The 26,369-nt window shown below is 39.8% G+C and overlaps 3 protein-coding genes across 5 annotated transcripts in view; 1 reads left to right on the forward strand and 2 right to left on the reverse strand.

The window, feature by feature from the left end:
• The window catches only part of TRMT1L (tRNA methyltransferase 1 like), a 331,995-nt gene extending 309,913 nt beyond the window's left edge, over positions 1-22,082 (reverse strand). The window contains exons 1-16 of one of the 2 annotated variants that reach the window (XR_009724227.1): positions 21,877-22,082; positions 17,309-17,461; positions 16,094-16,156; positions 13,662-13,775; positions 11,900-11,964; positions 11,237-11,366; positions 9,931-10,054; positions 8,821-8,900; positions 7,505-7,751; positions 6,357-6,569; positions 4,941-5,131; positions 3,559-3,637; positions 2,643-2,809; positions 1,982-2,041; positions 1,407-1,533; positions 219-1,245 (exon numbers count right to left, since the gene is read on the reverse strand). Coding sequence is in view for 1 of the 2 variants with exons in the window: in XM_061345714.1 (XP_061201698.1) it covers positions 933-1,245; positions 1,407-1,533; positions 1,982-2,041; positions 2,643-2,809; positions 3,559-3,637; positions 4,941-5,131; positions 6,357-6,569; positions 7,505-7,751; positions 8,821-8,900; positions 9,931-10,054; positions 11,237-11,366; positions 11,900-11,964; positions 13,662-13,775; positions 16,094-16,156; positions 17,309-17,461; positions 21,877-22,006 (2,256 nt within the window). In the remaining variant the exon portion in view is untranslated. Of the gene's footprint in view, positions 1-64; positions 1,246-1,406; positions 1,534-1,981; positions 2,042-2,642; positions 2,810-3,558; positions 3,638-4,940; positions 5,132-6,356; positions 6,570-7,504; positions 7,752-8,820; positions 8,901-9,930; positions 10,055-11,236; positions 11,367-11,899; positions 11,965-13,661; positions 13,776-16,093; positions 16,157-17,308; positions 17,462-21,876 lie in introns of those variants that run through there. The other variant, XM_061345714.1, reaches the window with a different exon arrangement.
• Positions 13,977-26,369, reverse strand: part of IVNS1ABP (influenza virus NS1A binding protein) — a 62,913-nt gene continuing 50,520 nt past the window's right edge. The window contains exon 16 of the transcript XR_009724228.1: positions 13,977-13,991. The gene's annotated coding sequence lies outside the window, so the exon portion shown is untranslated. The remainder of the gene's footprint in view (positions 13,992-26,369) is intronic.
• SWT1 (SWT1 RNA endoribonuclease homolog) overlaps positions 22,544-26,369 on the forward strand; it is a 35,437-nt gene continuing 31,611 nt past the window's right edge. For both annotated transcript variants that reach the window (XM_061345709.1, XM_061345710.1), the window contains exons 1-2: positions 22,544-22,686; positions 23,276-23,350. In XM_061345709.1, coding sequence (XP_061201693.1) covers positions 23,285-23,350 — 66 coding nt within the window. In that variant the 5' untranslated portion in view covers positions 22,544-22,686; positions 23,276-23,284. The remainder of the gene's footprint in view (positions 22,687-23,275; positions 23,351-26,369) is intronic.

The following is a 26,369-nucleotide window of genomic DNA, read 5'->3' on the forward strand; positions in this document are numbered from 1 at the left end:
CAAACTGAATATATGGAGGTATCTGAACAAAGTTTGGGGAAAAGAAAGGAGAAAAGTCAAGCTGATTTGGCTGGAATGTTGCCATGTATTTAAGGAAACCAGAACTGACTGCCAACACACAGCATCTTTGCTTATTCACAGAAGAGATCTTTTTAACCACTAAGACTGTATTATTGACAAATTTGTAGTAGAGCTTCCAAGCTGTGGTGCATCGTCACTGTACCTTTATTGCAATACTCAACCAAATGTAAACTCTAACCAAACAACTACCCGGAGTGACTAACACAATTCACTAAAGTTTGGTTATAAACGGAAGTTTCAGTAACAGTAATGTAACCATTCTATTGCATTCTCACCTGTGCTAGGTCCCTGCTTGTAGGCAGAACAATGAAAACAGAACTGAATGCCAAATTACATGTGCAATCTGGACTTATAAGTCCTGAGCCAGAACTTTCTAACTTGCTTAAACTCAGCTAACATTTTATTCTGTCTTATTTTACCATCTTAAAGTGAGCCCCCTCTGAGTTGTAACCAGTGAGGTTTTAGGAATGATTAATTTTAGGACTATTCCATTTCACATTAACCTCATGTTCAGAAATGCTTAAAGACTTTTGGCCCCACCCACTCTTCTGCATTCTGTGCTAGCAATAAGGCTTCGACAAACACTCAGCAGCAGCCACAATGCTTCAGTTTGAATGTGGATGTGAGCATAGATCCAAGTAAATGCCTCTGAGACCCTTTCACAGTAACAGTACGTTGACCACACACACGCTGTGATCAGGGGTAAATTCTGCCACACAATTCTAACACATCTGTCAAAAGAGCAGATATCTCAAATTTTCAAAATCCAGTTTGGTAAGAAGTGGTGGCTTACTTCAACAGGGTGTGACTGCAGGTCTGCAATATCCTATCTATGAACAAAATTATTTGCACTAATCAGCTGCGCCGTGAGTAGGGTAGTCGTTTGTGAACATGGCAGCAGTGATTCCAGATTTACCATCTTCCAGAAACTCAACATCCTCTGCCTTGACAGCTGCAGCAGCTTGAACCTGTTCTGCCAGGACACCTTCAGTTAGATGGACAGGGCCTTCTGCCTGTCCTGCCGTGTATGTGGGAATGCTGTACTTCGTAAGGATAGTCTTAAATTGTGCCAAGGGCGCATTCGTGCGAACTCCCATAGGATCAAAGTGGGTTCTACTTACTCGGAATCCAGCTTCAGAAAGATAGTTTAAGAACTTATTTAACCTGGAAGAAAGAAACAAACAAGAAGTAAAAAAGAAACTAAACTAGCAATATAAAAAGGAGTTGATGCTTGTAAGGGTGACTAAATACAAGTTATGTATCAGTTGCTATAGTAATATTAGACCAGAAGTTAAACAAAACTTTGGCATTAAAGTTAAACTTACTTTGGCATGTTCATTCCTTTAATACTGTGTCTGTGGATATTGTAGTAAAACGCAGGGTGCTCAGCACTGTTCTCAGATTTTTGTCTCTTGGCTGCACTTCGAATCACTTCATCACTTCTTCTTTTTCCTGGATCACAAAAAATAACAGTGAAACCAGTGAACATTCAGTGAGACCACAAAAAAGTGCCAGTAAAGCCAAAGACAGTATAGCAAAACCAGCCACATAGTAACTACACCTCAGTGAGGTAAGACAGCATTCTGCAGAGCTGAATGAAATCCAGCCTGAATTTAATTAACATGCCATTATCAGTAACAAGGGAGTCAAGTAGGCTTCATGTATTTAGCATTTAATATTTAGCATTCTGCATTTATTAGTAAGTATGATTCTGGATGAAGATAAAGTAAAACCAGTATTTGGTGGGGAAAAAAACCCCATACTCCTGCATAGCAGTACTGTTAAATATAAAAATTAAAAAAAAAAAAAAAAAGTAAGTGAACACTAGGTTGGCTTAGCCATCACTTAAACTATAGTTTGATTTGAAACTGCTACAGCTAAACCAGAATGATCTACTTACCTTGTAGCAAGTAGGATTCTGCAGCAGTATTCTGTGTTTTAATATATACTCCACATTCTTCTAAAATACAATTAAAAGTCAAAATTAATTCCACTGTAAGACAGTAAAATGGCAAAATGCCTTGGTTAAGCATAAAGAAAACATATCACATTCCAGCCTAAAGAAGGAATTGTAATAAGAAGCATGCGTATAGGCAACTTTTACATACTAACTCTCAGTAACATGAATTTAGAGGGAATACTCAAAATGCAATTTCCTTTTATGAGTAGAACAGCATTTCAGTACAGAAAGCCATTTCTTTTGGCACACTGATTTGCAAACCCAGCTGGAGTCTTCTCATCCCAACAACACATGCTCTTAGGTCAGGATCAGGATACACTAAAGAACTAGCAGACACAGGATTTCCATCTCCTTCAGGAAATGCACTGGATCTCATGGCAGTCAACCTGCCTGCATGATATTTGATTTAGGACCTGTCACACATTCCAGATGTCCAAATCCAGTGCTCTGCCAAAGACCACCTGACAAGAGCTGACAAGGCCCACACTGCATTCAATTTTATGGATACAATGCTGTTAGTAGTAAGTTATCAAAGAGCAACATCTTTCTAAATCACCGCAAAGCCAGTTCTTTCTGTGAACAGTCTTGTCATTTTTCTTACCTTGTTTGTTCTCATCGTAAGGACTATGGGTAGAAAAATGTTTTGAAGTTGTGCACTCTGCTTCACAAACTAATGTCTTCAAAAGTGGCTGAGCTTCATCCAAACCATACTGGACAGCCTCAAACAGCATCCTTCTGAGGAATCCAGTGTTAAACAGGGGTCCTGACCTACGAAATGCAAGACAGATGAAAAGTTGAGACTTCTTAATGAAAGCAAAAAAGTTGCTCCAAAAACCTCTTGCCCAAACTGATCAGCAGTTATTAGACCGACTGTGTTCTTAACGATACTGAAGTGCTTTGTTTGTAATGACAGTAACATTGGTCTCGTTTTAAAAAAAAACAGAGATCTCAGGAATGGCAATTTTATTTCTGCCCTACTATGTTGAGAAGCTAACTCTACTCTGAGAAGAAAGGTACTGTCAATTGTAAGCTGTTGTTAATACTACTTTGAAATGGTAAAAAAAAACTTAAAAGAGATTTATTTTTGTTTCTCACAAGAGAAAATTTAAATATTAATTACCAAGAAGTGTATTATTTACTACTGTCAGCACATGTAAGGATTTACTAAATAAATTCTCCACAAGTACAGAGTAAAAGAAGAGTTGCTTAACATCTGGCAACTAGAGGAACACACAGGCAGGTTCTCCTGTGCAGGAGGTATTACAACACTTGTACTAAATCTGAAATTTAAAGCGATGCTGTTATTGTTTATTAACTGGTTTGACCCCTATTAAAAAAAAGCAAGAACTGAATACCATACTAAATTCAGATCAATTAAATGTTTCCTGAATTCCTCCCAGTTGCTGTACCTCCTTACCCAGCAGACTTGCATTTTTATTCTATGACTGAACGGCTGACCTCCAGAGGTCCTTCCAACCTCAATTATTCTCCAATTCTGTATTGAGTTCTGAACTTACCAGAGAGGACCAAGAACTACTGCCGTCTTCCCGGGCATACTGCCATGACAATCACAAGGCAGCTGCTGGTAAGGGTTTTCTACCACAGAAAAACAGGAAAATAGTCAGCAATGCCTGCATTACTGGAGAAAGATGATACAGATATGAAGTAGAGGCTTACTTCAGTGAAGGTATTTGGAAGGGCAAGACACAGCAGAAGTGTGACACATTCTCATTTCTGCCAAGCAGTGCTTATGAGAATTTAGTGATTGATGATTTGATACGTAATCATTGTTAAAACACTGAGAAAGAAAAAGGTCATATAACCTCCTCTGTTTCTTGGCAGACATTGACTAACAAGGAAATAATGAGCCTTCCTACACCTAACAGAAGCAGCTGTCCAAATTAACAGTAAATACCGACAGAAACCAGCCAATTAAATCTACAAAACAGAGCCCACCTACAAGTTTTCTAAGCCAAAGTCAGCCTGCTCGCAATTAAATCTTTAAGTAAACAAATCACTTGCTAATTAAGATCTCTATCATAACACTGTACTTATTGGTTATTCAGTCCTGTTCTTAGTATCTAATTGTTTTAATAACAATTAGTAGTAACAAGCTCATTGCATGCTCCTGTGTGGGGCAGTCAGAGACTACAGTTAGCAATTAAAATATCCAAGGAACCAAAACTTCGAAACAAGGTTTTTTTCTTTTATCTTCATTCAAACTACCATCTGGCTAGTTGCTACATCCTAGCTTAATTTTCATCTCCTACCTCTGCTAACTTGTGTATAGAGTCCATGAACAGCCAACTTTTAACCTAGAGGCTGCCTTCATCTACCACTGTTACATGAATTACAGGAATCGTGTACACCTTTCCTACCAAACCTGCCAGGATACTTCCATCAGGCATGTACAAATACAGGGGGAAGTGATACTGTTTAGTCCACTACATATTATGGTAACTGAAATGAACAGCAGAAAAGCAATCTGACACTGAAATCTATCACGCTGCCACTGTATGTAGGAACCAAACAGCAGCAGCAAAGATTGCACCACTTTTTATGCCCTTTCATGAGAAGACGGATCCATGGATATATCGAGCATCCTGGCAGCTTCAGAAGCTACAGCCACAGCAGTATGTACTGTCTAGAAACAAATCCAGTATATTTACAGCAAAATCCACATAGACAACTAATCTAACCCAGTACCATAAAGCGTGATACTTCTCCACATCATACAGTGAGGCAGACATACTTTCTTCGCCTCATACAATATACTCACTGTTACATTAAAGGGAATAATTACTTTACTAAATTGATGTAAATATAAACAAGGCCTAAAGCATGAAACAGATATACAGGAATCAGGCCTTCTAGAAAGTGCAAAAGAAAAAACATTTACCTTCTACCATGTTACCCTCTTTCTGAAAAATTCTCTCTTCACACCACTGGCAATGGATGAGGTATCTTATTTTCTTGGCTGAATCATCTGCAGGGGATGGTCCCCTTAAAACTCTGACCACTACTAGAACAAAATGTTCCAGAGCTACTGCAAGTAAAACTTCGATGCCTTTGTTACAGCGAGCTGCAGCTCTATGAAGAAAACACAAACAGAAAACCAAATTGCATTGAATGTAGCAGACTAACATTGCCATGGACACCTGAACCTGCTGCAAGATTCTTGAGGTCATCCACTTTCTAGAAGGAGATACTAAAGAGCTGACAAAGGGATCAGAAGAAAGTGCGTTTCTTAAGTGCCTGGTTTTGTCTCGTTGCTGGAAAGCTAAGCACATCTTCTTTGCATCTTTTTATCATGTTTAGAAATACTGGTCTGCCACCTGCATCACCTTTCTTTCCAAATACCTATTGCCAGAATATTGTAACAAAAACATACACAAACTAAATAAAAATCCAAGAATGTACAAATGTAGGGGGGCACACATGATGGTAAATCATTGCATGTTAATTGAATAGACTGGGGGAAGGAATGCCAACAGTTCCTGAGCAGGCAACCATTGAGAAGAAGAAATCTTTAGGGAGCTTGAGCATGTAACCCAGAACACAATTAAAACGTTGCTTGAGCAACATGTCTGTTATCTAAGAGTACTCTGAAAGGAACAACCTTATATATGCAAATCTAAACATACTCAGGACAGTACTTGTGCTCTGGCATTCTGAATACCTCTGTATGCTTAATTTCCTCCCCATCTTTCCTGAGCAGTTGTCACACCCTCTTGCCTATATATTTTTTTTTTTTCCCAATTAGGAACCAGGTTTTATGTCTTCATTTATTTAACAGACTGAATTTACTGAGAATATCTCTATGCAAATGACTAATTTCACAAGTTATTAATTACATCTATCTTTTTAACCTCAAGCATGAGGATCTGAAGTGAACATCAATTTTCACTGAAGCAAGTCTAGCTCCAACGCTTAGCTAGAAGCCATTCAAGCAGCTTAATATTCACAAAGCCCTATGCAGCACTAAAATGACAACACCAACAGAGGAAAAAAAAGAGTTGGCAGAAAGGCAAATCTGAGTATTATTTATTACCACCATCAAAAAACCTCACCATCCCTGTCCCCTACCCTATTTATGCATTTTCACCTTTCCCAGTCCTTTAGTTTAAAATTTAGATTATCTCATACCAGCACGTAAAGAATATGAAATACTAATTTCAGAACAAGATGTCTGGCTTTTAAAAATAGGGAGTTCTGGAAAGTAACATGCACAATCTACAGCAGCAGTCTTAGGTCTTTTATGGCTAATAATTTTCTAATAACTTTTTTACCGTAATTTGAACTGATTTAGCAGTACCTTGTCACAGCAGCAATTACTATTCTGGCTGCCAGCTCCTTGTAGTACTCTGTTCTGACAATATTACATCCATAATGACGTAGGGCAACGTGTTGAGCCTTTGCATATAGAGAACTGATGTCTGTGGATGTCAATGACACAATTCCAAGATTTCTCACATTTCTGAAGGCAGAATCCAGATAATTCACAGAAGTTCCAAAGGGGTCCAAATGGCTGAAAAGAAAGTGCCACTGAGTACCTACAAATGCTCAAGAGTTTAGCTTTAAACTGAGGAAAACACTGTTATTATAAACTTTGCCCATGGTCATATTTAAAACAAAATAGGAAACTTGGACTAAAATTTTCAGCACACCTCTCATGAATTACTCTGAAATACTTTAGTGTCAAATTGCAAGACGCATGGAAACACTGTGCTGAAAAATACACATCACCACAAAGCCAGCAAGTACTTCTTGTTGCATCCTGACCCACCAGCTAATTCAAGTCACAAGAATATTGCCTTCAGGCTTACCTTCATCCTTAAAGGGAAGCTTCTAAAAACAGAAATATCTTCAAAGTTTATGTACTAAATAGTTAGGCTATTTTTCATCCTGAATATCTGCAGCTTAGATATGAATGTTAATCAATGCAACCCCCCCCCCCCAATTACTTATTTTGATGTCCGTATAGGTTTTCAATGTATGCATCTATAAAACCAACTTGGAAGAGTCGTCCTACTTTAACTGAAAATGAATATGCTGCAAAATGGATGAAAATGAGAGATGCAACAAAGTCCTACAGAACAGCACACAGTTATGAATTTTGATAAGTTTAAAAGTTTTAGGAAAAAAAAAAGACTAATTTGACACTTTATCAAACAGATAATAAAATTAGATATATATAAAAAGTTTGGCTTAAAATTTTCATGTACATTTACAGTCCTCCCTGGATGTCAGAAGGGCTTAGTATTTTTTCCAGTGATTTCAAATTAAGATTAAAGTTCTACTCCCTACAGCATTTCTGGGACAACAGAATTACATTTAAAATACCAATTGACTGTTGGTTGTTTCTTTCATTCCAACTTTCCCAAATTATTATATACTGGGAGATGGGGTAGGGTGTGTCATTATCAGACCAGATAGTTATTAACAAAGACGTTCAACACTTACATAAAATCAAATGATCTCAAATGCATTATAACATTGGCATCCATTTTTGTCACCTCAATGGTGTCAGGATTTCCTTCTTCATCTCCCACAGCTTCATCGTGGTCTTCTTCCTTAATGTTCAATTTCACTTTCATTTTGTTTAAATGACAGTTTTCCTGAATCATTCTCACAGAATTTTCATTACAATCATTAATCGTAACTTTCACAGAACTTCCAAGGTGCTTTGCCCATTGCAATCCCATTATACCTAAGGGAAGACAGAATTGTAACTCTGTGACAGAATAAAGATTTCTGGATTGCTGAACTTACTAAGAAAAAAAAATCATCCTTTTAAATACTTGTAGAACAGAAGTTTGTGTGACGTGAATTTCATCATATTCCTGCAAAGAAGTATTGATGACCTTCTGCCTCAACACAGTGATAATGGGGTATGTAAAGGGACAATTGGCACATTCTTTTACGGTAACCGGTAGACCAAAAGACCTGTGATTTTTGTGGCAAGCTGGACCCACAATCTGTGGGAAAGCCCCTTGTCTTGTTTAACACTCCAGTGTAGCAGACAAGACTTTTGTGACAGACTACCATAAAACACTGACATGAGAATAAGTGCCAGGAAGATTTTCAGGCTGCCTCCAACTGTTTACTCCTGACTTTTGTAGTAAAGCCTGTGATTATACCGTATAAGTACAGGACAGGAAGTACTGTGAGGTCTGGCCTAGTTCAGAATGGTGATGAATTCATCATCAAGAATTTTTATACAAAATGCTAAGCAGTTACTGCTGTTCTCAACTATGACCTTAAGTTTACAGTAGCTGGCTAGTAATAAGGCAGCACTCTAGATCACTTCAGATTTTAGTTACAGATGATTAAAAGACACTGATGTAACTACTTTACATTTATAGTTAACTGATTACAGAAATTCTGAACATGAAGAAATGATTCTGATATAGAAGCTTGGATTCATCACCATTTTTAAACCACAGGTTGATTTTACAGCCAAATTCCACAGCCGTGGAGTGAGAAGATAGGTGAGACCTTGGATGCAAGTTCAGGAAGATGCCATTTCATGGCCTTTAAGGTGACTTTAAGGAGACCAATAAACTTTCATTTAGTATTACGTACAGTCTTCTGAAAAGGCCTATTACCAGGCTCTTGCCAGCTGTTTTTCTGGTATGGAAGCTGATGACTGCCTAAGAAGAAATATATTCTTTAGCTCACAGTATTTTTAAATACTTTTAAAACTCAGTTACTCCTGATTTCTGCAGCTTCATACTATTGGATAATATTAGCCAAAAGATTAAAGAAATTGACCTTACCAGTGGCACCAAAAGCATCCAAACACTCTATAGAGTTACGTTCCTCAGCCAGAACGGCCAGTGCACAGAATATCAATTGCCTTGAAAAGAAAAAAGAATGGTCATAGTAAGTTAAGAAGTATTTTTCCTTATTTATTTCCCTTGAATATAAAACTAGAACATCTAACCTAAACTCTACCTTTTACGCAGAAGAATTGTAAATTGAAAACCACAACTACCCTGAACAAATTCAGTTCTACAGCAGACATTCACATGATAAGATCCTGAATCAATTTACTAATTACTCATAACACTGGAAAAAGTGGCTAGCATTCAAAAGTAAATACTGTTTTTCCTACTTTCCTAGCACAATCTGATACTACCCTACTAAAGCTCTGTGTTTAAAAATACGTCCTGAAGAGCAATGAAATTCCACTTGAGGAACAGGCCTGATTCTTTTAGACATGGCCATACTGTGATTTGCAACAGCCTTCATGAGATGCATATATCTGAGCTAAATCTGGAAGCTCAAATACAAACAGCACTGAGAACATGAGGGGTTGGCATGGGTTGAAGTGCAGCCCCACGCATTGGTGTCCATTCTCACAACCTTCCTTTGTGGTACAGACACCACTTATGACTCTCCTCAAAGAAAGACAATGTTTCTTTCTTCATCTTTTTTTAATGCAAATAATGAGAAGACACTTGAGAGAATCTGAGTCCCAAGAGAAAAAGGCCTAAAATATGAAAAATGTAAATTATAGGTATGCTGCTCTTCAGTTAGAGAAAAGAGAACAGTGACTGTCCATACTATCTTGTGGAGATGAACAGAAAAACACTAAGTGTACACAACGAATTTAGTTTTCAAGTATGCTCCTTTCAAATCCCATTACTCGCCATAAACTACTCATTCCAGAAAAATACTTCAATTGCTTCAGAAATTATAATATTTCCCATATAGTGTTCTTGGGTTTAAATATTATTTGTCATAAGGAGTTTCCTGATGGAAATCTCTTTCTCCTGCCCTCTGAACAGAAGTTTTGCAGGGTTTGCTTTTCAAAATGCATTAAATATTTTTCACTACAAACTCAGCACCCCTCTGGTACATCCTCCCACTCTCTGATTTCTTACCTGTTGAGTTTCATTTTGGGATTAAAATAAGAATCTGTTTTATGAGGTGTGGAGTAGTTTGGAAGAACCTGCACATCTGTGGCCGACTCTTTCAGCACTTCTAGAGAAGACTTGGGAGCAGGAGCTGGAAGAATAATCATGAGGAAAGAATTAGTGAGAATTGACATTAACACATTTGATGAATTAAATTAGGAATTTACTCCCATATTGCAAGAAATCTTTATGCTGTAATCCAGCAAGACATAGATCAGTTAACAAGTATGTTGGGGAGAAAAAGCAAGCAACAATTTAGCCTGTAGTCCTAAGAGCAGCAGATATGGATCAAACTCTACCACAGTTTTCTTCCCATAAAACATCAGATTTGTTTCTCAGTTGGGCTCCTCTGTATCTACTCAAATTTAAGACAGCAATCTCCTGGACCTGAGGCTTATCACATTTGTTTTGCATGTTCAAACATGAAACATTGCCAACTAATTAAAACCCTATTAACACAATCCTGAATATAGAACAACAAACTGCAAAAAAATCCCCTCAAAATACCTTGATCTAATCTCTGTAAGTTATCAAACAGCTTCATGAAATGTGTATAGACAGCACAAGTATGGGGCAAATTGCAGCACTTAAGCCTTATATAAAATAGCCTGTGGCAAAACTGATTTGACAACTGCAAACACATGCTTTCATCTGAGCACCTTGTCCCCAGTCTAACGGTAAGCAAAATTTACCCAGAAACGATCAGGAAAAACTTGTTGGCTACTAACTAGATACCTTCCAGTGCTCAGCCTGCCTTTCTCAGTGCTTTCAAACACACAGATTGCCTATCTATGAACTGCTCTACCACATGTTCCGTGTTCATAGTCTGCAGGTATTGCTGAAGCGCGTACAAAGCATGAAATATCTGACCTCTAAGTTTCTCCCCTCCCTGCAAGGAAAAGTAACCACATGAATTTGTTATGAAATAACAAATGGGCCACTCTTTACAAAGAGCTCTGAAGGGAACCATATAGAGAGCAATATTTCACAACATGAAATCTAAACAGGTTTTAGTTAAAGGTATGGAATATGGTATGGGATGGCACTACTATTGCTTCTCAGACATTCAAACTGATGTCCAGACACTCAATTGCTATTCCTAAATGTGTACTGGTAACAGAAAGACATGTGAACTTCATGGCTCCCAGAACCATCTTTACTATAGTGTACCAAGAGAAAATCATTACACCTACACAGAGATAAAAAAGAAATCAGACTAATTCTCAACAAATGCTACATATAAAAGGATTGAATGTTTTACGTAAGAATCTACCTGTAATAAACCTTGATTCAGTTTCTCCTTTATTCACATGACGATTGATATGACCTATCATGTCACTTCTTCGTGTGATAGTTGCTGAACAGATGATACAATGGTAATGGGCTCCCATCTTTGAAAATGTCTGTAAAATACATGTAGTTTCAGAATACATAAAACATGGTTAAAGCAGAGCTATACCTGAACACAGGCATATGAAGTCATCTTTCTCTTACCTCCAGCGCATACAAAAATATTTTGAATCTACAGCTACAGAAACTGTAAATAATCATACCCACAGGGCCAACACAACACAGCACAGCTATCCTGGCACAGCACCGCATCCAATTGAACTCTGCCAATACTCCATACACTCAGCACACAGGGAAGGAACTGACAAGTATTCATTGCTTGACCTAATGAACCTTTCACCTCTTCCACCAAAGCTGCTGTTTACTCCAAAATAATCTAGGCAGCTACACACCAAAATAAGAGATCCAACTACATTCAACTAACCAAGGACTATATCAAATAGTTGTACTCTGGACTGATAAAGTTTTGGTATCCCACATCAAACAGCAAGATGTATTTTGCAACTAAGTAGACTGCAGAAATTCCCCTACCCGTTTTCCCCACTCTATAGGGTAACAAGTACATCTGTGATTCAGCACTTTTTACCTGGTCTCCAATAAGGTTTGGTTTCACTGGATGACAAGGTAAGTGACAGATGCACATTCGGTACCCTGGAAAATAAGTTCTTGTCACATCACAGTACAGTAAGTAAACCCAACATAGTTTGTCCTATACTGAATGGTCTCATTTAAGATTCCCAAATACTGCCATGAGACAGCAGTAAGAGAACATTGTCAATTATTTGGTACATTCACCCTTTGCACAAGGAAATTTATCAGCTAATTATACATTTCAAAATTTAAAATGCACAAAACATTACATATGAGCTATTAATTTTAGTAAGTATGTCAGCATCGTACAAAGCTACATTGAGTCTTCAGGCTATACAGTATATAACTTTCAAAACTACTTAAGAGCATTTTACAAAAATATTGTATGTAACCTAGCTAAAAGATGTGTGAAGACTCCTATAAAACATACGTTCCACTGTTAAAAAGCCACACCAAAGAACAACCAGCACAACAAAAAAACTGCATGCAACACCAGAACTCCAGTCTGACCTTTTTTAGTTTAATATTGTCCATCTTCCAATTAGTCATTTTATTGCCTGCAAACCCATACACCTAGTTCTTAAAAAAACACATACTGCTCGCTTTCTTTTCCTTCTTAGAGTTCTTGTAGGGATTTTAATTCAACTTACAAGCACACCTGTTAAAAATAGACAGGGCTGCTAAACGCTAATACCAAACAAACACTTCTATTAAGTACTTACCTGAAATTATGGAATCTTTATAACAAGCCAAAAATGATCACATGTGTATGTGGCTCATTATTAGCAATAAAACCAAAACTTTTATTAAACTAATTCTCATTACATACATATTTTAAATGTTATACTAATTTTTATGGCATGCCAAGCAATTGTTTCATTTGCATGTCAAATACAGAGTTTTTTTACATTTACATTTTACATCCCAGGTCAAAATTCATTGTATCAAAATATGATTCTGATTCAAAGCTGGTTAACAAGATGGAAGTCAAGAGGAATTTAAAAAGATGAAGCAGAACAATTCCTACATGTCCACAATATTTTCTAGTATTTACTGTTTAAACAGGATTCAGAGCAGCCCTGAGGAGAAGGACTTGAGGGTGCTGGTCAATGAGAAAATGAACATGAGCCTGCAGTGTGCGCTTGCAGCCCAGAAAGCCAACCGTATCCTGGGCTGCATCAAAACGAGTGTGACGAGCAGGTCAAAGGAGGTGATCCTGCCCCTCTACTCTGCTCTCGATACCTCACTTGCAGTATTGTGTGCAGTTCTGGTGTCCTCAACATAAAAAGGACATGGGATTGTTGGAACAAGTCCAGAAGGGCCACAAGGATGATCAGCACCTCTCATATGAAGACAGGCTGAGAAAGCTGGGGCTGTTCATCCTAGAGAATAGAAGGCTGAGTGGAGATCTCATAGCAGCCTTCCAGTGTCTGAAGGGGGGCTATAAGGATGCTGGGGATGAACTATTCATTAGGGACTGCAGTAATAGGACAAGGGGTAATGGGTTAAAACTTAAACAGGGGAAGTTTAGACTGGATGTAAGGAGGAAGTTCTTTAAGGGTGGTGAGGCACTGGAATAGGTTGCCCAAGGAAGTTGTGAATGCTCCATCCCTGGCAGTGTTCAAGGGCAGGTTGAACAGAGCCTTGGGTGACACGGTTTAGTGTGAGGTGTCCCTACCCACGGCAGGGAGGTTGGAACTGGATGATCAATATCCTTTCCAACTCTAACTATTCTATGATTCTATGACTGACATTACCTTCAAATTCAACAGAAACTTTCCAGTGTAAATTCTGAAGGTGACGATGAAGCTTATGATTATAGCAAGCTCTGAATTTCTCCTCAGGACACAATGGACAAGGCCTCTTTTCATCTGAAAATACAAATAAACAAAAAGTATGAGAAACATATGAAATGCTGTTACCACTCGTTACGAGAAACGCATGGTAAGAGATAAAAAGAATGAAGGTACTATCAATGGAAGTTAAGGATTTATTCCCAGGGTTATATTCCATTTAAGTACATACAAACTTCAAATTTATGCATGGCCTCTTTCTACTCAATTGAATAAAGACAAGAACCCCTATTACTCTGAAGATCATCAATGCCTACAATCTTTAGCTTTTGTTTTCTAGTATTTTTTACTCCAGCAACGTAAATTTATTGCAGAGTAACACAATTTTATAGATGAAGTCTGGACACTTGCAGTGTCTCAAAAAAACACCCAACCCAACTGAAGAGGTTAAAACAAGACTCTGTCTCTCCTTCTCCCAAATCTTCTAGATAAAAAAGCAGCTCCTATCTTTTTAAGCTGCAAAAAAGAGAATGTACTCCATGTTAAAGTAATTTCAGTTCCTAGTAATCCCATGTAAGGGACAAAAATGCAAAGGCAAGATTATCTGAAATCAAAGGTTTTAAAAGTACTAACCCAAATAAAAACTAGCTATTGGGAGATCAATGCTGTAGAGCTGTACACAGGGACTACATATTAGAACATGCATACACCTGCTGCTGGGGCTTAAGACTGCTGAATGTCAACCAACCTCTCGCTGATCTTAGCAGGAAAGATTCTATGTGTTAGAGCAGTACAGAAACACACCATGCAAAATGGGCATCTATAACAATTACTTGCCTTAGACTTGCAGAACAGTACAATTCCTTTACGAGTTTTTCAATGAGTGGATTACTATGCTCATGCAGAGTCCCACGACACTTGTGCCAACAAAGGCAGCCTGAAGCTCACCAAATAAATCACCAAGTTCTCTAAAATTGGTTAGCCTCTTTTATTGAGTTATGATTTACTAAGTATCAGATACACAAGGCAATGGTAGTACATACAAGTCAATCCATTAACACACATGGCAAAAGAATGCTATTTCTGTGGCAGAAACAAAAAACAAAACACCCTATTGAGAACAGACAAGGGTATAACACATTTCTTTCCACTACTGCAGATATACATACCACTCAGCTCAGGAACAGATACAAGTACCAGACTTGTGAGATATTTATGATCTATCTCCTCATTAAAAATGGAACAAACTCTCTATAGAAGTTTTAGTGTATTTGTTAGTAAAATTAAACAGACATGGAGGTAGGCTATTATTTCCATCAATTGCCACTGTAAAAGATGATTCAGGCACAAGGCTCTAGGATACAGAGCCCATGTGGACACTGATTTTTTTGTGATCTATGAATAAAAACTAGTTTCACTCGCAAGGGCTGCCACTACCAGCACTTCATATACAGATGCAATCAGAGAAACACTTAAAGTTGTAATAAAACCACTTTGCAGTCTTAAAGCAATCCTCTGATTTAGAACTGGTTCAGAAATTAACACAAAGTGGGGAAAAAATCCCCTAGCTAAAACAAACCAAAACCCCCAACCATCCAAACAGAATGCATATTTATTTAAACAGACACTGAAACACTGCAAACACAATAAGCTTCCCTTTGTAAGCCACTACTGCTACCACCAAGAATAAGAATGATAAGGAAAAAAACCAAGGGGAGAGAATACAATTGCTTGCCATCCGCTGACTGCTACCCAGCCCAACCCAAGCAGCAATCTGTGCCTTCCGGGTAACTCCCCCCAGCTTATATAGTGGCCATGACATGTTGTGGTATGGAATACCCCTTGGCTAGTTTGGGTCAGGTGTCCTGTCTCTGCTTCCTCCCAGCTTCCCCTCCTCCCTGGCAGAGCATGAGACTGAGAAAGTCCTTAATCGGAGTCAATATTACCTAGCAACAACTAAAACATCAGTGTTATTAGCGTTGTTCCCAGACTGAAAGTCAAAAACACAGCACTGCACCAGCTACTAAAAAGGAGAAAAAATGACTGTTACAGCTGAACCCAGGACACTTTGTTATTCTGGCACTGGAAGTAAAATAAAAATTAGACTAAGCTACTGATGAATAGGTAGAATTAACACCATACTGATCAATGCACACTGTCAACACTAGGAATGTTACAATGCAGAGGAAAAAGATGGAAAGGAATCACTAAAGCATTAAATTTACCAAAAGAATACAAAATTTGATTACGGGAGGGAACAAATCATAAAGCTATTTTGTAGGAAACACCTAGTCATCAAGCATTAGAAATATATGTAATGTGTTAAAAATAAAAACTAAGAAAATATGTGAATACCTGTAACATGAAGTTCTGGGATACTGACATGGTAAACTCACCTTCTTTCACATCAGCTAGTTTCTCTAGATCAGCAAGATGTCTTTGAATTGAAATGTGTTTCTCTAAAAAGCAGAGATATTTAGAAATTAAACATCATTAGTTAAAAGTTTAGTTTACTGCTATTTTTCTATACATCATTTCAAATCTAACACTGTTAGAGAATGACTACAGTATCAAGTGGAGTATTTGTTTGTGTCCTTTAAATTCCATGGTAGAAAAACTGACTGCAAAATTAACCCCTAGAATGGTTCTTTAACAAGATTCATGTATTTCTACACTCTTCTTAACGCTGACACACATCAAATTTCTCTAATGGGAAAGACCTTCATTATGCTTGCTTCAAAGAAAAAGCAAGCTGAAAAAATGAAGTCACATTACATTTATTTCAGATTTTAATGCTCGGCATTGTTAGGTGAATGCAAAGCATGAGCAAAGCACTATAAAAACATCCTAGAAGCTGTCTGGCAAAATTGAAATAACAGCTAGAAGTAGATCAATTGTAAACAACAATTATTCACTTTATACATTAAATTCTATCACTTTTTTTTTTTTTCCTTAGGAGTGTTTAACTTTTAAATTTACCTCCTGATTTTTTAACTTATTAGTCAAGTGAAACAGTGGAGAATTTGCCAAAACCAAGAGAACTGGCTTATCCAATAAACCAGCTCTATTGGCTTTAGCATACAGAATATCACAGTTTACAGTAATACTGATTCTATAGCAATTTTAAAGCTTTTACAACGTGTTTACAAGATTTGTCTTCACGCTTTCTTAGGTGAAATGAAGATAGCAATTGTTTAATGTGTTTAAGAAACAGAGGTGAATTTTAAAGCCAGGGTTAAAAGCAATTCCTAGCTTTTCATTTCTGCATTTAGGTACCAATGATTTTTCTCTGACATCTGTGGTGCCCTTACCATCAGAGCCTAATGTAAATCATACCTCATCCAACACCAACTTCTCTTGTCACTATCTATGTGCCAATTTCAGCAGTGATTTCTATAAATGTTAGTAAGGGGAAAATGGCCCCTCATTTCAAAGACATTGTCAGCACCTTGAGAAAATAATTTATTTAGATGCATGGGAAAAAGTATCATACCTACTGGATGTATGGAAAATGAGATTTCACATTCCCTTTACCTTTCTTCCCACTAATTCTACCTTTCTCCTCATTTCCTCAAGCACACAACACACATATTAAGAGTTTATCAGCAAACCTCTTGGATAATCAGATGATACATCCAAAATGTTGCTGTCAGATTCCCTTGTGGATTCTTCGTCCATTCCTTTTTCATCAGTTTTCAGTTCTGACTTGGCAACTTTCATATCCACATCGTTGCTTTTCAGATTTCCAGAGACAACCAGGCCATCTTAACAAAATCAGACAAAAACCCAGTGAGAGTGTTGTTGACAGAACTGAATTATACTAATAAATTTGTTTCCAATAATTTGGTGCTTCCAACAAGCAAAAGTGTGAAGGAAAACAGGAATACACAAACAGTATTTTGGAGAATAATACATCTGAGAAATAATGCCATCCTGGACAGGCAAAAGTCTGTATCATCAGATATTTGAAGTTAACAAAGTAGTATTTACGTGCTATTTTCTAGCAAAATGCAGTCCTAGCAGGACAAAGCAGGCAAGCCGGAGGACTAAATACTCATAACAATATACTAGTGACTAAGAGAATTTGAAAAGAGAAGTTTAGAACTGTTAATGACTAGCTGAATAATCTGAAAGGAGAAGAGTAAAGAAGGAATTTGCTACCATCAAGGGCCATGGTGAGGGTTAAGTGCTGGTGCCATTAACATCTGCAAATGAATTGCTAAGGCACTTGAAAAACAACAAGGTGCTTGGTGACAGCCAGCATGGCTTCACCAAGGGGAAATCCTGCCTGACCAATTTGGTGGCCTTCTATGATGGGGCTACAGAACTGATGGACAGCGGTAGAGCAGTTGATGGCATCTACCTGGACTTGTGTAAAGTGTTCGATACTCTCCCACACGACATTCTTGTCTCTAAATTGGAGAGACATCAATCTGATGAATGGACCACTCAGTGGATAAAGAACTGGCTGGCTGGCCGCACATAAAGAGTTATGGTCAATGGCTCAATGTCCGGCTGGAGACCAGTTAGGAGGGGTGTCCCTCAGGGATCAGTGTTGGGACCGGTCTTGTTTAACATCTCCGTCGCTGACATGGACAGTGGGATTGAGTGCGCCCTCAGCAAGTTTGCCGATGACACCAAGCTGTGTGGTTCGGTTGATATGCTGGAGGGAAGGAATGCCATCCAGAGGGACCTTGACACGCTTGTGAGGTGGGCTGACACCAACCTCATGAAGTTTAACCATGCCAAGTGCAAGGTCCTACACCTGGGTCGGAGCAATCCCAGGCACAGCTACAGGCTGGGCAGAGAAGAGATTCAGAGCAGCCCTGCGGAGAAGGACTTGGGGGTGCTGGTCGATGAGAAAATGAACATGAGCCTGCAGTGTGCGCTTGCAGCCCAGAAAGCCAACCGTATCCTGGGCTGCATCAAAAGGAGTGTGACGAGCAGGTCAAAGGAGGTGATCCTGCCCCTTTATTCTGCTCTTGTGAGACCTCACTTGGAGTATTGTGTGCAGTTCTGGCGTCCTCAACATAGAAAGGACATGGATCTGTTGGAACAAGTCCAGAGGAGGGCCACGAGAATGATCAGGGGACTGGAGCACCTCCCATATGAAGATTGGCTGAGAAAGTTGGGGCTGTTCAGCCTGGAGAAGGCTGCATGGAGACCTCATAGCAGCCTTCCAGTATCTGAAGGGGGACTGTACGGATGCTGGGGAGGGACTCTTCATTAGGGACTGTAGTGGTAGGACAAGGGGTAATGGGTTAAAACTTAAACAGGGGAAGTTTAGATTGGATATAAGGAGGAAATTCTTTCCTGTTAGGGTAGTGAGGCACTGGATTAGGTTGCCCAAGGAAGTTGTGAATGCTTCATCCCTGGCAGTGTTCAAGGCTAGGTTGGACGAGGCCTTGGGTGATAAGGTTTAGTACAAGGTGTCCCTGCCCATGGCAGGAGGGTTGGAACTCGATGATCTTAAGGTCCTTTCCAACCGTAACTATTCTATGATTCTATGAATTACTTCTCTGGATAATTCATGTGCCTACATGTGACTCAAGAATTTAAAGGAGACTTAAGAGGCTGAGCAATTTGGACAATAAATTGAGAAAAAAGGTCATGTGGTGGACTTGGGGATAAAGCCCAATATCAATTTCCCTGTCCAATGCACGGACTCTGAACTGAGCATCACCAGTCAGGACAACCACTTTGGTATTTTAAGACACGGTTTTGATGCAAGTAAGAGATATAAATCCTCAAAAACAGTAGGTTCCTCTCCTCACAGACAGGTGTTCGGAAGTAGAATCACAGAATAGTCAGGGTTGGAAAGGACCTTAAGATCATAAAGTTCTAAATCCTCTGCCATGGGCAGGGACACCTCACACTAAACCATGTCACCTATGGGTCCGTCCGACCTGGCCTTGAACACCACCAGGGATGGAGCATTCACAACTTCCTTTGGCAACCCATTCCAGTGCCTCACCACCCTTAAAGAACTTCCTCCTTATATCCAATCTAAACTTCCCCTGTTTAAGTTTTAACCCTTTACCCCTTGTCCTATTACTACAATCCCTAATGAATAGTCCCTCCCCAGCATCCTTTTTTTAGGAATACCTCAAGACAAGGGAGGCTGTCAAGAAGTACCAGTAAAAGATGCTGAAATCCACATTCAACCAGCACTCTGAAGGATACTGCCCTGACCCCCAGGCTTCAAAGACACAGGCAGAACAAGGATAGTTTCCAAAAAGGGTAACAAGAAGTAACAAAGCTATGGCATCACTTCTTAGCCATTGAGAAGCAACAGAGCAGACTATGACTTTTCAACCTGGATAAGACAGACTTCTACAAGATCATGAGATGCTGAGAAATCAGAGAAGCCAACGACTCACTGTCTATTCCAACACAACTGGGATGTATCCCATGGAGGTTTCAGCTGGAAATCCACAGAAGAAAAATGTTCTCTATATGACCTACTGCTAATGCTGTGGACCTCCCTGCCACAAGCTGCTGTGGATGCTGCGAGCTTACCTGTGCCAAAGTGATAATTCTGTGGATGAGAAATCCACTCTGAGACTTCAAGAAAATATGAATTTTGGTTCAAGAAAATTGGGAATAACAAACTGTTTTGTGCTTGAAGATATTTCCGGAGGATGCATTAATGTATACTTGCTCTGATTTGCTAGTCTTCCCTAGCCATCTACTCCTGGTCACTAGTGATAACATAGTAAGAGGTGGAAGGATCTTACAGCAGTTCTTGTAATTCCCCTGGGGCTTTTCAATTGCTTACTTTTAAGCATTGCATTTGGATACAAATCTTTGCTATTCTACATAAAAAAAACCCAAACACAACAGCAAAACTCAGAGGAAATTGAAGGAATACCTTAAGACAAGGGAGGCTGTCAAGAAACTATTTAGAAAGACAAAAGCACAGAGTGAAATTATTTTATGTACCTTAAAATTTATCAAGACCAGCACTTCTATTCAGAAAGCATTGTTGTATTTCTCACAGATCTATTTTGAAGCTGACAACTCACCTGAGAGAGACTTGTATTTCCTGCCTACTTCTAATTAAAAAGTTGCAAGATGCCTGGTTGTAGTTTCTACACAGTTTATTAGTACAAAGACAGAAAGAAAATAAAGCAAAAGGATTTTGGCAATAAATCTGTAAGAAGAACAATGACTGATTTTGACTACAAGTACTCTTAGAAAAAGTTGAACATGGTTAACGCACAGCAAGAGCGTAGCAGTGACCTAAGTCCGTAACAGTTTAACAGTCTGCACCTTCAGAGCAAGTGCCTAGGTGAAACTGGCTGAAAGAGTATGCATATATATACGTATAGTTTATATATACACCCACATAAAAAGAGATAACCTTTCACCTTAAATGAATAAGAAGATCAGGCTGCGACTGATGCAAGATTGCAGGATTTTTTAAATGCCTATCAGGAACCACTGACAGCGCACAAACAGAAAAGTGCTCAAAAAACCCTAAATTACAGTTTTTGGTTTTTTTTTAGGTTGAAGAGCCTGGTCACTTCAACTCTGACGACTGCAGGAGCAAATGCCTGGTGTCGATGCCACATTTAGCGCGGCTGGAAAACCGCCACAACCAATTTAAACGCATTTGGCTTAAAATATTGAGGCACACAAGGAGCCGGCACATCCCCATCCCGCCTCCAGCAGGCCAGGATTGTAAAGGGACCTCGTGGACTGCGGTTGGAAATAATAAAAGACTATGACCAACAAAACTTCACCGAACTGAGAAAAGGGCGCCAAAAGCCCTGCTTTGCTATTTCAAAGCTCTCTGAGCACAGAGACCACCTCCGGGGCTCAGCGCCGGGCCGCGCCGCCGCCAAGACCACGGGCGACCCGGCCGCCTGCGCCGCACCGGCCCCATTCTACAAAAAGCCAGTAAAACGGGGAAAACCGAGCTCCGTTCACTCCGCAGCGGTTTCACGGTGCAGGTGGAAGGAGAATGGAGACGGCACGAAGGCGGGTGCAGGCGCCCGGCTGTAAATTCAAATCCTCACTCATGGCGCCCGCCCGCCCCCCTCACTGCCTCCTACCACGCGCACATGGGAAGAGGGGCAGCAGCTGCTCCCTGCAGAGCTGCAAAGGGAAGGCCCGGCTCCCACCACGCCACCTTGGCCGCCCACCCGCCCGCTCTCGGCTCCACCTCGGCGCTCACTCAGGGCTGCGGTCTCGCCGTCGCCTTCAGGGTTCTCCTCATCCTCGTCGCAGTCGTTCTCGAGCCCTGGCTGCCTCCGCTCAGGAGACAGCCCAGACAGCGAGGACTCCGCAGCGTCTTCCTCTGCCATCCTCTCCGGAGATGGCCCAGTGGGGGACGAAGGGAGACAAACCGAGGCGAAGGAACACGCCGCCGTACCCACACACCGCTCGCCCGAGAGCCGGGCGGCCGAGCACGTACAGCAAGGGAAGAGGCGGGCCGACACCGCCTACATTTCCCAAAGTGCTTTGGGACCCTAGCTCCTGCGGAACCCGGACCTGGCCCAGCATGCACCGCGGTGGGGAGGGGCTAAGCCAGGCCAGGCCGCGCCGGGCAACCTGGCGGTGAGCTCTTCCTGTCAATGGAGCGGAACTGCTCTCGGGGAACCCCTGAGACCCCTCAGCTAGGATCGCTCTCCTGAGGCCGGGCGGTCCGGCGGGGTAGGGGTGGAAACCCGCTGCCCGCATCGGTTTCCACTTCCACGGGAGGGTGCGTCTGAACTGGCTCCTTGTGAGGCGGGGCCGCTCCTGTGTCCTACTGCTGTGGGAGCGAAAGAGGGAAGGAACGGGGTGTGCCGGCAGCTGCCGGGGGTGGGCGAGCTGGCTTTCTGGCTTCTGCCAGAAGGAGTCTCCTCGTAGTTGCCCTTTTCTACACGCGTGGGGTTGAGGGGCAAGAGGCTGCAGATTCTTGGGTCTTGGCGGAGCAGCAACTCTTCTATCAGTCATTTCAACCCGCCCATGTTGATGACTGCCTTAAAGAGCTCGCTGTTTAGTGAGTCTTCCTTGTTTTATGGCTGAGCTCCTTCTGTGTCTTGTCTGTTTAAATAGTTGACTTATACTATGAAAATTCATCTCTAAAGCTTTGGGAGCTTCTGGTGAAGCTTTCTTACAGCCTTCAAACCTCTCCTGCTTCGCGACAGGCTCGAAGGGTTGGTTTATGTAAGGTGTGGCGTAGCTGTTGTGAGATACCACGATATTATACCTAACCTAGAGGAAAGGTGGGGGAAGGCCGAAAGCAAGAGTTGTATAATTGGAACTGCTTTAAAACTTGATGTTTGCATGACTTAAGTGTCAAAGGATGTTTGTTTCTAGTGGTCTGGTATGTTTGCCGGTACAAAATGTGTGTCTCTAGAGCAGGTGGTAAAGTAATGGTCATTCTATTTATTTATTTTTTTCCTGTGAAGTTCTCTCAGTAGTTAGACATAATTACTGTTAAAATCTTCTGGAACCTGCTGTGGCTCTGTAATGAGAAAATAAGAGTATTTGAGTATTCTTTTTTCTATATGCAGTTAAAATTTAAGTTTTGTACTAGCTGGAAATAATTTGAAATAAATAATAATAATGGCAATGCTTTTTTGTAGCATTTGAAGATGTCTAAAAAGAAACTGAAGAAATTAACTGGAAAAGAAGACAGTTTGGATGGCCGGGATGACAAAGTAGGAACAGCTATATTATTACTACGATGATTATTTTAATTCAAAACCCCACATTCAAGAGAAGAGCATGAATTGTTTAGCAGCCTTGTGATAGAAGGCTGAATCAAATTTAAAGGTGAGGTTGTAAATATCGGAAGGATTGAATCTGTCAGTTAACTACAAGTTCTAGACAGATCTTCTCCAGAGGTTGTAAGTGGTGTGGTATCAGAAAACAAAAGATTTTTTTAGTTTTAGTATATGTTTCTGGTTGATCTAAGTCAAGTTTAAAACAATTGCTAAAACCACTGCTGTTTTTCTGGATTGTTCTTTATCTTGAATCATATGTCTTAATTTTATGATTAATTACAAATTGTACTTCACAACATTTTAGCAAGTAACTCTCAAATATTTAGTTTTAACCACTGAGACAGAAATCAATGACCAAAATTCTTAGAATATGCTGGCACCTATTTGTATCTAGTGAGTAAGCTTTCAGTGAATCACTTGGAAATGCAGGTGCTACAGGGGGATAATCTTTCTGGTCATGTTTGTATGCAGTTTCCTGTTCTTTTTTCATTATTTGTATTGCTTTCTGGGAGGCTATTTCCTGCCAGAAGTGTAATATATATCAAATAAATCCACACTTAATATTTGCTGGACTTATTTTCCCTTGTATTTTGTAAGGTGTGTGTGAAAGAAGAGAGCTTTTAACTGTCTTACTATAAATGTCTCAAAAAAAAAAATTGAAGTGTGTATAAATGAGTGTGATTATAGCCTTATAAACTGAGTTATACATGCTAGAAGCCTTTTGCTCTCCTAGAAAATGTTGTTCAAAGCCAAATATTTGTATCTTTTTTTTTCTTCTTTATTCCTTATTATTCAGTTTATCTTTTAATGTTAACTTATCCTAAGATGTGTGGTTTATATTGGGTTTTATTTGGGATTTTTGTGTTTGGTTGGTTGGTGGTTGGTTGGTTCTTGGGTTTTTTTTTTTTTGGTCATTTTAATGTTTTTTTGGTTGTTTTTTTGGTTGTTTTTTTTTTTTATTGTGTAATACAGAGGTCAAAAACTTGGCTTAAAATGTCATGATCTAGCTGTATTGACATTGATAATGCCTGTGCCAGTTTGAAGCATATGGAGCTTTAACTGTTGCATGACGCTTTGGTCTGAGACTACCTTAAATACTGCTATACACAGATACTGACCAGCATAAGCAACAATGAGAACACAATCTAATAATATTAAAAAGAAGGAAACTTCTGAATAGTATCAAGTGTTTCTTCAGTGTGATCGTATTATGGATAAGAGGTATCTCGAGGTCTTACAGGTGAAAGTAACTATTTAAGTGGACTGTGTGTTTGTTTTTGTTTATATGTGTGTGTGGTATAAGTGCGACAACAGATTACAGAAAACTTTAGGCCTGTTTGATTTTAGCTGGTGGTGTGAAACTACAGGGTGGGCATTCTGTAGGTTTCCACACCTTGGGTGTGTGTATGTGACTTTATGGGGGGGCCTTTATCACCAGCAACTGCATTAGCAGATTGTAGGAAGTGGTTTGGCTGTGCATACAGCTGGAGCGCCCATGTCTTTAACAGCACGAGCATGTGTGCCGAAGTATGCACAGAAGTACCAAGTCATCTGATCTGGTATCCCTTTGTAATTGTCTGTTCTTACATTTTTTTTCTGTTGTATTGCTGGTATTGGTCATGAGTGTATAATTCACTGATTGCCAGTTAACTGAGTTGTTAATAAACCAGTAAAACCCTTAGATGCCTTTTGATGATAACCAAGTTGAACAGGTCTTCCTGCAGCAAGTTGCATGGATGATTCAGTGGCAGTAGCCTTTAACAGCCTCCATTGATTTTGCTGCTGTCACAACTCCAGGACCAACCACAGGTGGAAGCTTTCAAAATTTAATTAATTCATCCATCAGGATTCCAATGATTTCTGTGACTCTTTTGTTTTCATGAAGTGCTTTCTAATGTGGAAGTAAAATACCTAAGGTCTCATAGGTCTTTTATGGACTTCCCTAAGCAGGAAAATCTCTGCAGCAGTGACCTAATGGCCTTCCTGAGTCAGCATGACCCAATTGAAGGAGTAAATTATTTGCCAAAGGATGTGCTGTCTGGAGCTTCCTTATCTGAAGTACTGTCCTTTGTTGTAATCTCCTGCACCTGGCTGTAGTTTTGGGAAAACAGAGTCATATAACCCTGTCTCAACCTGGTCGGAAGACGTATGTGACTCAGACCTGGTCAGAGTCAATGTATTTGGTTGGATTTAAGGCACAAATGAGACCAGATGCTGAAACTCTTCAACAGACTGGAGAGAGAGAGAGCCCTGCCCTTTTATGTTCATGTTCTTTGGAGTGTTATTCTGCAAGGAGCCCCATGGGTGGTTGTTGTCCCTTATATTGTGTTGTCCCCTATTTGACCATTTTTTTACAGTCCTGTGGAGGCTCATCAGTTTCAAACAACTGGGTCAGAATGATCCTGCTGATGCAGTAGTGAAAGCTAACTTCATTTATGGTAATTCTTGGAAGGCCTCCCGTGGTTGAATGCAGATGGTATCTGAGACAAACTCAATTTAAGCAGTGTTTGGGAGAAACTCGCTTAAGCAGTGTTTGAGACAAGCTCAGTTTCCAGGCTTTCGCAAACACAAAGGTGTGTAAAAAAAAAAAAAAAAAGAAAAATTTACTGCTCTGTTTAGCAGAATTCCTATCAGCAGGGTCTGTCATTTTGCTGCTTTCTGTTCTCTCCCATAGCTGCAATAATAAACTGCTTTGTGTTCTGAGCTGATCAAACTTGCCTTCCAGTTCTTCCACAACATGCATGTGACAGCTTGCAATATAGATATGCCAAGCAGTGATATGACTGCTTTCTAAATAAGGGTTGTTCAAATTCTTTGTTTGGGGACTACCTTCACTCTTAACCAGGTCTATGTAACTGCAGTTTCACGTTGTTCCACCTTATTAATAGATCTGATGAAAATTACTAATGTATATCTTCTGCACAAAAACATCCTGTAGAAAGATCCTCTTTGG

This window comes from Neopsephotus bourkii, unplaced genomic scaffold (assembly GCF_033783945.1).
Source record: "Neopsephotus bourkii isolate Nb327-2 ecotype Australia unplaced genomic scaffold, CSIRO-AGI_Nbou_v1 NB_234, whole genome shotgun sequence".
Lineage (NCBI taxonomy): Eukaryota > Metazoa > Chordata > Aves > Psittaciformes > Psittacidae > Neopsephotus > Neopsephotus bourkii.